The 12,006-nt window shown below is 43.0% G+C and overlaps 1 protein-coding gene across 4 annotated transcripts in view; it reads left to right on the plus strand.

Moving 5' to 3' along the window:
• The window catches only part of ULK4 (unc-51 like kinase 4), a 519,962-nt gene that overhangs the window by 133,436 nt on the left and 374,520 nt on the right, over positions 1 to 12,006 (plus strand). For all 4 annotated transcript variants that reach the window (XM_027522707.1, XM_027522705.1, XM_027522704.1 and 1 more), the window contains one exon: positions 3,452 to 3,579. In XM_027522707.1, coding sequence (XP_027378508.1) covers positions 3,452 to 3,579 — 128 coding nt within the window. The remainder of the gene's footprint in view (positions 1 to 3,451; positions 3,580 to 12,006) is intronic.

The raw sequence follows: 12,006 nt of genomic DNA on the forward strand, positions 1-12,006 counted from the left end.
AGTTTGTTTCACTCAAAATCATAAGCATTATTTTAGTTTTTCAAGATTGTTAGTAATGGCTGCATAACAATATCAATAAGGCATAGAGTAGACCTCATCATGACTTCTTAGTGACATTTCTGTGTTTTAAAATTATAACTGTTGCTGTACAAAACTTTCATTGCACCTGGTAAAATTTCCTCTTTCACTGTATACTTAACCTATATTTCACTTATCTCTTGCTGTGTAGCTACTCAAAATGTAGTGGCTTAAACAAGACCAGTAATTTACTTATTTCACTAATTGGTAATTTAGGCAAAGCTGGGAAAGACTGAGAAGAAACTTTCCAGAAGGCTCACTCAGATGACTGGCAAGCTGGTGCTTGCCATTCCCTGGGAACCCAACTGGGCTGTGGCTTGGGATCCTCAGTCGCATTCCGTGTAGGGTCCCCGAGGGCTAGTAGGGCTTCCTCACAGCATAGCAGCTGGGTTCCAAGAGAGAGAGTGTCTCAATAGAACCAGACAGGAGCCGCATGGCCTTTGCAAACCTGGCTTTGGAAATCATGCAGTGTCACTTCTGTGATGTCTCTTTCCTACTCCACCTGCCCTCCTCACATGCATCATTACTGGATATAATGTTGCTGTTCAGTCGGTCAGTATGTTGCTGTTCAGTCGGTCAGTCGTGTCAGACTCTTTGTGACCCCATGGACGGCAGCACGCCAAGTTTCCGTATCCTTCACTATCTCCTGGAGTTTGTTCAAATTCATGTCCAGTGAGCTGGTGATGCTATCCATCCATCTCATCTTCTGCTGCCCTCTTCTCCTTTTGCCTTCCATCTTTCCCAGAATCTTATGATTTAACAAATTCCCTACTTTGGGATGTTAAGTTTGTTTACTGTTTTTGTCTATCTTGTGAACAGTACTGCCATGAGCATTCTTGTACTTAAAGCTCTTTTGATCATCACTTTGTTACACTAAAATTCTTGAGATACAACAACTGGGTCAGAAGAAAATAACATTTTTTTAAGGCTTTGGAGAAATGACAGCTCACTTTCCTACCAGTTAGAGGAAAGATTAAACACTTAAACTTTCATTTTTTTCTTGACTATGTATTAATTTGTCAGTCTGTCTAACTGTTCACCTGCCTGCCTGCCTGTGCCGGGTCTTACTTGTGGCATGTGGGATCTTCACTTGTGGCATGTGGACTTCTTAGCTGGGGCATGTGGAAGCTACTTCCCTGACCAGGGATTGAACCCAGACCCCCTGCATTGGGAGCATGCAGTCCTAGCCGCAGAACCACCAGGGAAGTCCCACAAAGCTGACATTTATTTAACATAGCTAATTTAGACCTTTTCAGATTTTGCAGTTGTCCCTGTAATGTTCTTTGATGTGAAACAGAACTTCCAGATACTGAATTGGCAGTCGGGTATCATGTCTCTCTAGTCTGCAGTAATCTGAAACCGTTTTTCAGTACATGGCTAGTGGATATTTTCATGCTTTTGCAGTTATGCACGCGTATGTGTGAGAGTGGTGTCAGTGTGGGAAACAGTTTGTTGTTTTGATCTATGGGCTTCACTGTATAAATTAGAACTGAGAGTTGACTGTGGGAAATGGGCTTTCTATTGTCAACTGGAAAGGTGAAAACAGGTCCATTACTCAAGGCCACCTTGGTGTTGATTCTGTTTTTCACGACCCAGTTGATGAATTAGTTTGATTATTCAGTTCAGGATCTAGGTGAGACTGGTGGATTTGTTCAGTCGCTCAGTTGCGTCTGACTATTTGCAGCCCCATGGCAGCATACCAGGTTTCCCTGTTCTTCACCATCTTGAGTTTGAGCAAGCTCAAACTCGTGTCTGTTGTCAGTGATGCCATCCAGTCATCTCACCCTCTGTCACCCCCTTTTCCTCCTGCCTTCAGTCTTTCCCAGAATGGGGGTCTTTTCCAATGAGTCAGCTCTTTGTGTCAGGTGGCCAAAGTATTGGAGCATCAGCATCAGTCCTCCTAATGAGTATTCAGGGTTGATTTCCTTTAGAATTGACTGGTGTGATCTCCTTGCGGTTCAAGGGACCGCCATGCCCTGTAGGCGTGCCATGTAGGGCCACGCAAGATGGATGGGTCTTGGTGGAGAGTTCTGACAAAATGTGGTCCACTGGAGAAGGGGATGGCAAACTGCTTCAGCATTCTTGCCTTCAGAACCCCATGAACAGTATGAAAAGGCAAAAAGACTGATGCATAGATATAGATATATCTCCACTTTAAAATAGAAGCCTGTACATGGCTGTGTAAGCGCTTCCTGCCCTCCAGTATAGCACCCAATGTAAAAGCACTTTGGCAAAAAATATAATAATAATAAAAAAATTTGAACTGCTTACATCTCCTTGGACACACAATGTCACTCCTAGGTGCTTGCCTCTGCCAAGGACTCTCAGGAACTTAAAGTCCTGCCCTCTGTAATCATCTTTATAATAATCCCATTCCATATTTCTGCCTACTTATATCTGTTAACCCTCTGTGTATGTATATTCCATTTTTTGCATATCCATAGGCTCCTGGAATGATGCAGTCTTTTTGTTACAAGAGAACATGACACTAACATTTGTCAACACTTATTCCTCTATGTCGTGTTAAACCTTTAAGTAAAGAATGTTATAGAAATAGTAGAGTAGGGAATGGCAACCCACTCCAGTATTCTTGCCTGGGAAATCCCATGGACAGAAGAGCCTGATGAACTACAGTCCATGGGGTTGCAGAGTCAGACGTGACTGAGCATGCGTACATCAGATCAGATGAGTCGTTCAGTCGTGTCTGACTCTTTGCGACCCCATGAATCGCAGCACACCAGGCCTCCCTGTCCATCACCAACTCCCGGAGTTCACTGAGACTCACGCCCATCGAGTCAGTGATGCCATCCAGCCATCTCATCCTCTGTCGTCCCCTTCTCCTCCTGCCCCCAATCCCTCCCAGCATAGAAATTGAGGTTTTTTCCCGTGTCCCGTATTGGCTGTTGTTTTTACTTTATGTCTCTAGGACTTTAGTTGTATGGACTAGAGGTGTGATCTTTGTGTGTGAAGGTTTGCTCAAAAGTTCATGCAGACATGCAGTTGTGACTTTGAGTTCTGGTTATTGCCACACTTCCAGTCATGTGATGGGTGGTTAAGAACCAGGCTTTATTGTCTGTCTGACCTGGATTTGAATCCAGTTTTGTGATTTGGGGCAAAGTGCTTAACTTTTCGAGATTTCCTTTTTTAAAACAGAGATAATATTGTTACCTTTTCCAGCTACTTTTCAGGTTTAAATGAGATCATACATTTTAATAACTTGGTATAGAGTATAGCACTACAAAAGAGTTTCAAAACTGACAGGTGATGTTATTTTATTTTCTATTTGGTTATTATAATCTATTGACCTTCAGAGTTGACTCTTCTATTTATTTGTTTCATGCTTTCTCAAAAAATATTCTCATGTCTCCCACAGGACTTTGTATCTACAATTATCCGTTTACTGGACAGCCCTTCCACTTCCATTAGAGCCAAAGCCTTTCTGGTTCTTTTATATATTTTGATTCATAACCACGAGATGCTGCTGCTCAGCTGCCAAGCAAGGTAAGATTTTCTCTGATTTTGCCAATGACTTCAGTTTGGTGCCTGTTTCATTAGTAGTGTTTCTTGGCCCCTATGTACCTGGTTATTGAAAATTATTTTCCTAGATTTTTCCAAGGGTTTAATTTTTCACTTGTCACCTCTGCTTGGAAACACTGATGTCGGCTGGTGATTAAGTATTAGGAATTTCCTAGGTCTGAGTACAGTGTGTTAAAGGTGTTAAAGGTGGTTCTGGTTTGCATCTTTGTAAGGCATTATTGACGGGTGGTTTGGTCATAGTTCTCATTAGTATGAGGTTCTGGACCGAGTGGCTGAAAGCCCAGGGGAACCAGTGTACTGCAGCAGAGGAGGAGGCAGGATGGGGATCTGGTGTATGTGGACTGGTCCTCGACTGGGCAGATCTCTCATGGTTACTGAGTCTCGCCTCTTCTCTCCAAAAAGAGAAGCGCCTGATGTACCTCAGGTTCCCTCCAGCCTCTGATGCTTCTCAGTTAATGTCTTTGAAACTGTCTGGCCAGTGGTTACATCCCAGAGGAACCTTGAGCACAGGGTTTACTGTCTATTTCTTGACCTGGTTTTTTACTTAAGGTAGAATACTGGGAAGATTCTAGAATTGCTGAGATGGATCTTGATTAGGGATTGGAAAATTTTATCCTGCAAACAGAGAGTTCATGTTTTAGGATTTACAAATCAAGAAGCAAAATTGTGAATATTATGTATGTACTTCTATTACAAGAGAGAAGACAAATTTTCACAAATTTTTTGTTGACGTAATTAAAAGTACATTACTCGCAATCTATCCCTGGGATGGATTGGCAGATGCAAACTATGATATATAGAACGGATAAACAAGGTCCTCCTCTATAGCACAGAGAACCATATTCAGTAACCTGTGATAAATTGCAATGGAAAGAATATGAAAAATAATGTATGAATCACTTTGCTGTACAGCACAAATTAACACAATATTGTAAATCAACTACTTCACTCAAGTTAAAGAAAAAATATATACTGCTAATAATTGAGTATATCCTATTTGTAACATAGGTCTAATAATGGGAAAGATAGAATTCTTTTGGGGAGAAGAGTTAACATTTTGCTTAATTAGGGGTCAAAGTGAGAGTCCTTATTATCAAATCTGATTGCAAATGTTCCTGTTGGTGTTGACCCCTAATGCAGTTTTATGTTTCTTATCTTTGAAAATGTCTTTTCACACAGATGGGTTCTACCACATGTCAATATCAGTTCATGGGCACATGACTTTCATTGAGCATGTTCATCACTTCGAAGGTATTTGTAGTTTTCTGTTTGATTCTTCCTTATATCTGTCTTTAGCCTGTCATCACATCGCAGGTGAACCACTTCTTGGTGTGGGTCATGTGCAGGATCCTAAGAAATTTCCATTGATTCTCATCTCTCAGGGATCAACCCTTTGTTGTCTTATGTCCAGTTGAGAACTGATATCTCATATGTTTTGTCTATTTGTTAGTGGTTATAGATGAGAGGGTGTGCCCTGATCCTGTGAGCCCATCATGGCTGGAAGCAGTAGTTGCTCTTACCTATCAGTAAAGACCTCATCACTGTCTTTGCTGCCTCTCATCTCTCCTTGTATCTACCATCATTTTCCTCCAGAACAAGTAATATAGTTTCTCAACAGGTGTTCTTCCATCATTTCTTAGACTCATAGTCTGGTCTGTTTAGCAGCAAGAGTGTCTCTTACACAGTGTGAATCAGCTTTTGTTTCTTGCCTGTTCGCATTCTCCTCATAGCATCCTGTTGGGCTGAAATAATACCCCCCACTCTGACTGTGGGCTGATTTCATCTCATGCCTGCCCGCCTCTCAGCCCTTGTGTTCCGCAGCTCCTCCTGCGCCCCCTCCAGCCAGCCAGCTGCACAGTTCTTGCTACTTCCTGCGCACGCTTGCTCATTACACTCCCCTCCGGTGTTCCCTGTGCCCACCGTGCTCTCCCCGCAGCCGCGTGCTTGGCTGATTTCCTCAGCTCATTCAGCTTTCTGTTCAGTCTAGTGGTTACTGCTTCTGAGAGCCACTCTAATCATCCTATCTCAAATTCCGCTCCTCACCCCAACTCAGAGACTCTCTAATAGGAAAGAACTGTGAGAGCCTGAGTGGGACAGGCTTGGTCCTCCTAGGAAGTGACTGTGATTTCTGTGTCCCTGAGTGAATATTTAGAAACTTTGGCCATGGTGGACAGATGGTGGCCTGAATGCACACCCTAACCCTGACCCCTACTCTGCCGTCTCTGGAGGGTGAGGCTTAGCCTTGTGGGAGAGGTAAGCGTGAGCCCCATTCTTCCTGTGCTGTGGGTAGAGATGTGAACACTCTGTGCTCTAAGCCTGGGGGAATAGCAGACCTCAGGTCTTCTGTTGGGTGCAGAATGCAGGTGCTTTTGGTGTGGTTTTTGGGCCAGTAGTCCTGTCCCCAGGGCATCCACAGTGGAGCTGCCTTGGGGGCCAGTCTGCCCCTGACTGAGGCTGCAGGGGGGTGATCTCATTTTCCAGCACTTGGAGAGAACACGTCCCCTCCCCACCTGTATCTTTGCCACAACCTGGTCTGATCAGGTGCCGAGCTGGGGGAGGAAGTCTTGAGCAAGCAGAGCTTGGTCACAGTCCACTGACAGAGATGCTGGAAGTAATTGAAGGAGGACGAACAAGGGCAGGCAGCCCTCACGGAGGCAGAACTAATGGAATAGACAGAAAATGTTAACAAACAAGGAATGAAAACTCCATGGAGAAGCAGTTTTCTGAAATTCAGCAGAAGAACCAAAAGCAAATGGCCTCTGCTGGGGACGGCATTAGTGCTTTGAAAGGACACATTGACCCACGCAGAGCCAATGACAAAGACGTGGAGATTCATGTGGAGACAGTAGGAAAGTCGGAGTGTTGGTCCAGGAGACCTCACATGCAGAGCATGGGGAATGCCAGGAAGAGGAAAGGAACAGATGGAGGAGGGTTTCTAATGGAAACAATCTCGTAGTCATCTTCTGCTCAAACATGCTCTCTCCTGGTGCCGTATTAAACTGAGGGTAAAGGAATCAAAAAGTCACAAAACCGCAAAGGGAAAGGTGACTGAGGCAGAGGAATGCTGTCACCTGTCCTGGTGTTTTGGAAGCTGGAAGGGTGAGAGATGAATGTTCACTGAGGTCCATTAATGTCTGCAGAGGGAGAAGCTGGGAGGAGACCTGGTCACCTCCTGGCAAAACTCAGGACAGGTTGAGAAAGGCAGGTGTAAAGGTACCTTTGAAGTCAGTGGTGAGAGGGAGGTGAGACTCAACATAGGAAGACTGATGGCAATTTGCATGCGGACTTGATTGCCAGGCCTGAGCATCTGGGACGCTCTGCCTCTTCTGCTGCACCGGGAGACTTGAGGTATATTCTGGATGGTTTGAACCGGTGAGGCTTCAGATGTGGGGTTTGAGACGTATCAGAGGGAGATGAGGTGCTTTGTGAGACCCTATAATGAGGATCGTAGAACAGCTGCTTAGTCTCGAGGGTGAGGACATCTGCCGTCTACCCCTCCTTGACTTGCAGTCTGTTGGCAGCCTGATTTCCATGCTCTTGACCAGAGTTTGGAGGTTAACCTCAGGGAAGCTGATCCCGTCTCCACAGGGGCTGGCCATTTGCCTGTCCCTCTACTGTAGCTCAAGAAACCTTGCCCCATGTTCCTGTATTGGAGCCCATCCATCGTGAGCCCCACTCCTGCATGCAGACCTTCCAACAACGCTTCAGTGCATCCTCTTAAAATATAAATGGACAACCAAGAATCACGAGATACGTAAGGAAACATGGAACTCAGATGTCAAGACTCGCCAAGAGATGCTCAGCAGAAACAGACTTAATTAGAAACAGTTCATGGAAAAAAGAGTGAGGATGACTCCTCAACCTGTGAGTAAATGCTGAATCTTCCTTATTATTAGAGGAGAGCACCTCATACTCCTCGTTACAAGAGAAACTACACTGAGTGTTCTTTCTCACTCAGCACACTGATAGCGTCTGAAACATGTTCTGTGGGTGAGGCTGTGGGGCAGCTGGCACTGTCCTCTGCTGCTGGTGGGAATGGCAGAATACTGTGACTACTGTGAAGAAGAATTTGTCTGTATCTAGAGAAATTCCATGTTTTTACCCTTTGTCCCAGCCATCTCACTTCTCGGATACACTGTCCAAAGATCTGTTATTGGCAAGGACGTGAGATGACACATGCATGAGGCATCATTTGTTAACGGTAAACTATATACAGCAGACTAGCTGGAGAATTGTGGTCACCCTTGTGTTAGTTTCTTCTTCCTGCCGTCACATTACAGAAAACTCAGTGGTTTAGGACAACACGCATGTATTCATCTGACAGTTCATGTGGGTCGGGAGGTCAGGCTCTTTGTAGCTGGACCCCCTGCTCATGTCTCACAGGGTCGAAGTACAGTTATTGGCTGGTGCTGCAGTCCTTGTCTGAGGCTGAGGTCTTCTCCAAGAGCACTGATTGTTGGTAGAGTTCATTTCCTTGCAGCTGTAAGACCGAGGTCCCCACTTTGTTGCTGGTTTATGGCTGGGGCTTGCTTTTGGCTTCTAGGGGCCGTCCTTCCTCTCCATTGGCATTTCACAGCAGAGCCATTTGCTTTTTTCCTGGACCCAGGTAGTTGCCCTTTTTAAACCTTGAATCCCCTCCACCGACTCAAATGTCTTTCCTCACTCTTCTGCCACCAGGAGTAGAAAGCCCCATTTTTAAAGGTTTCAGCTGATTGGGTTGGGCTCATGCAGATAACCTACGTAATTTGAGGATAATCAAATTGGGACTTTATTTTTAAAAATTTTTAATTGAAGTATAGTTGCTTTACAATCATTGTGTTGGTTTCTGCTGTACAGCAAAATGAATCAGCCATACGTATACATATATGCCTCCTTTTTGGATTTCCTTCCCATTTAGATCACCTTAGAGCACTGAGTAGAGTTCCCTGTGCTATACAGTAGGTTCTCATTAGTTACCTGTTTTACTCGTGGCGGCGGATATGTGTCAACCCCTGTCTCCCAATTTGTTCCCACTCCTTTCCCCCCTTAGTGTTTATATGTTTGTTCTCTACATCTGTGTCTCTTTCTGCTTTGCAAATAGGTTCACCTCTATTATCTTTCTAGATTTCACATATGCATGCTAATATATGATCCTTGTTTTTCTCTTTCTGACTTGCTTCATTCTGTCTTGCAGTCTCTAAGCTCATCCATGTCTCTGCAAATGAAATAATTTTGTTCCTTTTTATCTTTAAAATTCCTTCACTGTTGTACTCAGATTAGTGTTTTGAATAGTCAAGGGGTAGGAATCGTGGGAGAGACGTTTTTAGAATTCTTGTAGCCACAGTACCCATGATGGAGGACTCTGCAGCTGTGAGAATGGACAAGTAGGATCTCTATACACAGCCATGGACTGATCACCAGGACATATTATCCTGCTAGAAGCAAGGTGCAGAAGGGTACTTATTACATACTAACTTCTGTGTAAGAACGAGGGAGAAAACAGGAAAGACATATGCACTTATTAGTATTTCAAAAAGAACAGAAGGATAAATTAAGAATGAACAAAGTGGCATTTTATATGGAGTGAAAGACAGCCGGGGACAGGGGTAGGGGTGGCAGCTCTGCTTTGCATATAGCTGCTTTATGACTTGGATTTAAGTGTCAGGTGAATGTTTAATGAAAAATAAAATTAAATACAGCAGTCTCTAAAGCTTGAAAAATAATTTGGTAGTGTGTGATGTAACTCCAAAGAAGAGATATTGAGGTGTATAAAGAACACTAATCGTTTGGCAGCGCAGTTGATTCTTGAACAACACGGGATCGACCTTTGCAGGTTTACGTTCACGCAGGTATTTTCCCAATAAATCTAGACGGAACTACAGTCTATGGTCGGTTGAGTCCTCAGATGCGAAACTGTGCGAACATTGAGAGCAGACTCGAGCGTCCACGGATTTTGGCATCAGCAGTGGGTCCTGGCACCAAACTGGTAGCTGCATACGAGACATCTTTCATTTCAGTTGCTGTTCCTCCAGTAGCCATGGATCATTTTTCTCTGCTGTCTTAAAGGCATTTTCTTTGTCTTTAGGATTTAAAAAAGTTTAATTGTTATATATCTTTAGTGTGAGTTTCTTTGGGTTTCTCCTGTTTTGAGTTTGTTCCTTTAAGTCTTCTGCTAAATTTGGGTATTTTTCAGGCATTATTTCTTCAGATACTTTTTCAGTCCCATTGTTTCTCTCCTCCCTTTCTGGATCCCGATGATACAAATAGAAGGCATTTTGTTATTGTCTGGTAGGTCCCTGAGACGCTTTCTTTAATAAGCCTCTTTGTATCTACTTTTCAGATATTGTAAATTCAGCTAATCTGTCCTTAAGTTTACTGATCACGTTTTCTATTACCTGTGCTCTATTCTTGAACCGGTCCATTGACTTTTCAGTTTTGGTTAATGTAGTTTTCAAAAGTTCTGTAGCTTACATGGGTTATTTTAAAAACTTTTTTCTCCTGAAATTTTCAGTTCTTTCATTGGTCTTTCAGATCATTTGAAACATTTTTATGACGCCTGCTTAGAAATTGTTATTAGATCCTTCTAGCACCTGGTTCATATTGGTGTTAGCATGTGTTGATTGTGTTTTTTGATTCATGTTGTGATTTGCCTGGTTCTTGCTGTGGTTAGTGATTTTTAAGATTATATCCCTGACATTTTGCCTGTTACCTTGTGTAATAGGATGTGTCTTCATCTCGCTTGGTGTTAAGTCTTGTCACTGCTAGGGGAGGGGTGAAGGTTCGGCTTGTCACTGGGCCCCATTGATAACTAACCTGCCGGGGAAATCAGATTGCTGTTTGCTTCTCCTTGGCTGTAGAATGGAAGATCAGCTTCTTGCTCAGACATGCTGTCACTGCCCCTGCAGGGGGACTGGAGAGTGGCTTGCTTGGCTGGGCAGGGAATGGAGGGCCCACTGCCTGCTGTCTGTTGGGTATTATGCCTGACAGGAGAATCAGGTCACTGTTGCCTGCTTCCACCAGGCAGAGGATGGAAGGTTAGCACCCTATTTGGCCTTGCCCACACCTCCCAGCTGGGAGGTTGGTATGTGTTCCTTCTTGCTTTGATGCCCAGGTATTACACCAGTGTGCATATGAAATGCAACGTTGAATATAAATGTTTGCAAAAGGGAGGCAGACTTCAGGTTAGAGAGATGTTAAAATTCTCTGTGATGAGTTCATAGAGAAAATTGTTCTCTCTTCCATACCTGTGCCTTGGAACTCTGTTAGCAGCTGGATGTTTGAGCTAACGGCAATGCTACCCGTCTGCCTGAGAACTGAAACTTCACATCAAGAGCCCACGATAACCTTTGCTATTTTATGTAGATATTTTTTCCTGCTTACCATCATCACCATCAGCCTTTTATGGATTAAATTTCAGTACATTTTCTATGATGTCAAGCTCTCAAATCTATCTTGCATGACAGGCAGTGAAATTGAGCTGTCAGGATTAAATAAAAAGGATATGATAGCCCCCAAATGTCCACCTATTTCTCCAAATGGCTTCATACTCATATTGAAAATGACGGGAGATAAAATAGGGTCTTATGTTTCTCTAGAAATGATAACCCTTTTAGGGGATGAAGAGCCTTGTAAGTTCATTGTGTAGTTTGTTGTGAGCCTGAAATGTCAGTGCCTCCTGATGGATCAGGTTCTCCTAGACTTTTTTTTTCCCCTTCCCCATAGCATTGCTATTAATATGGTAATCAGCGGGGGGGGGGGGGGGGCAGGGAAATCTGCTTTGATCTTAAAAGGAAGATTTAAAAAAATTTTACTCTGTATAATTGGTTAACTGTGTGGGAAAAATTATTTTCTGAGCTTACACCATACAAAAGTCAATTCCAGATGGATTAAAGAATTATATATGAGAAAGAAACTCTAAACAGTTGGAAGAAAATATGTTTAAATATGGGCAAGGAAAGCTTTTCTGAGCAGAAAAGCAATGAAATAAACCATAAAAGGAAATAATGATAGTTTGGCTATATATAGTTTAGAAACTTTTATATGCCCCACAAATCAGAAGTAAAATTTCATACTAAGAAATTCTGTAAAGTTTTGCATTGTATGTAATAGAGTTAATCTATGTAAAGAGATTCATAGTCAGTCTCAAGAGTAATCAGAGAAGTGCAAATTAAAATGATAATGTCAAATTAAGGAAAAAAACACCAACCACTATCTTATATCCTAAGTACAGTTAGAAGGGCAACATTTGACTAGTTGGTGAGATTACCTTTTGAGGGCATCTGAGCACGATGACAAATGTGTATCATGAATCCTGATGATTCAGAAGTTCCATCGTTATAAATAAACTTGAATCACAGAATTGTACTTTTGTCAAGTACTTGAAGGATATGACCCAGGTTTTTGTTGGTTGCT

This window comes from Bos indicus x Bos taurus, chromosome 22 (genome assembly GCF_003369695.1).
Source record: "Bos indicus x Bos taurus breed Angus x Brahman F1 hybrid chromosome 22, Bos_hybrid_MaternalHap_v2.0, whole genome shotgun sequence".
In the NCBI taxonomy this organism is placed as follows: Eukaryota; Metazoa; Chordata; class Mammalia; order Artiodactyla; family Bovidae; genus Bos; species Bos indicus x Bos taurus.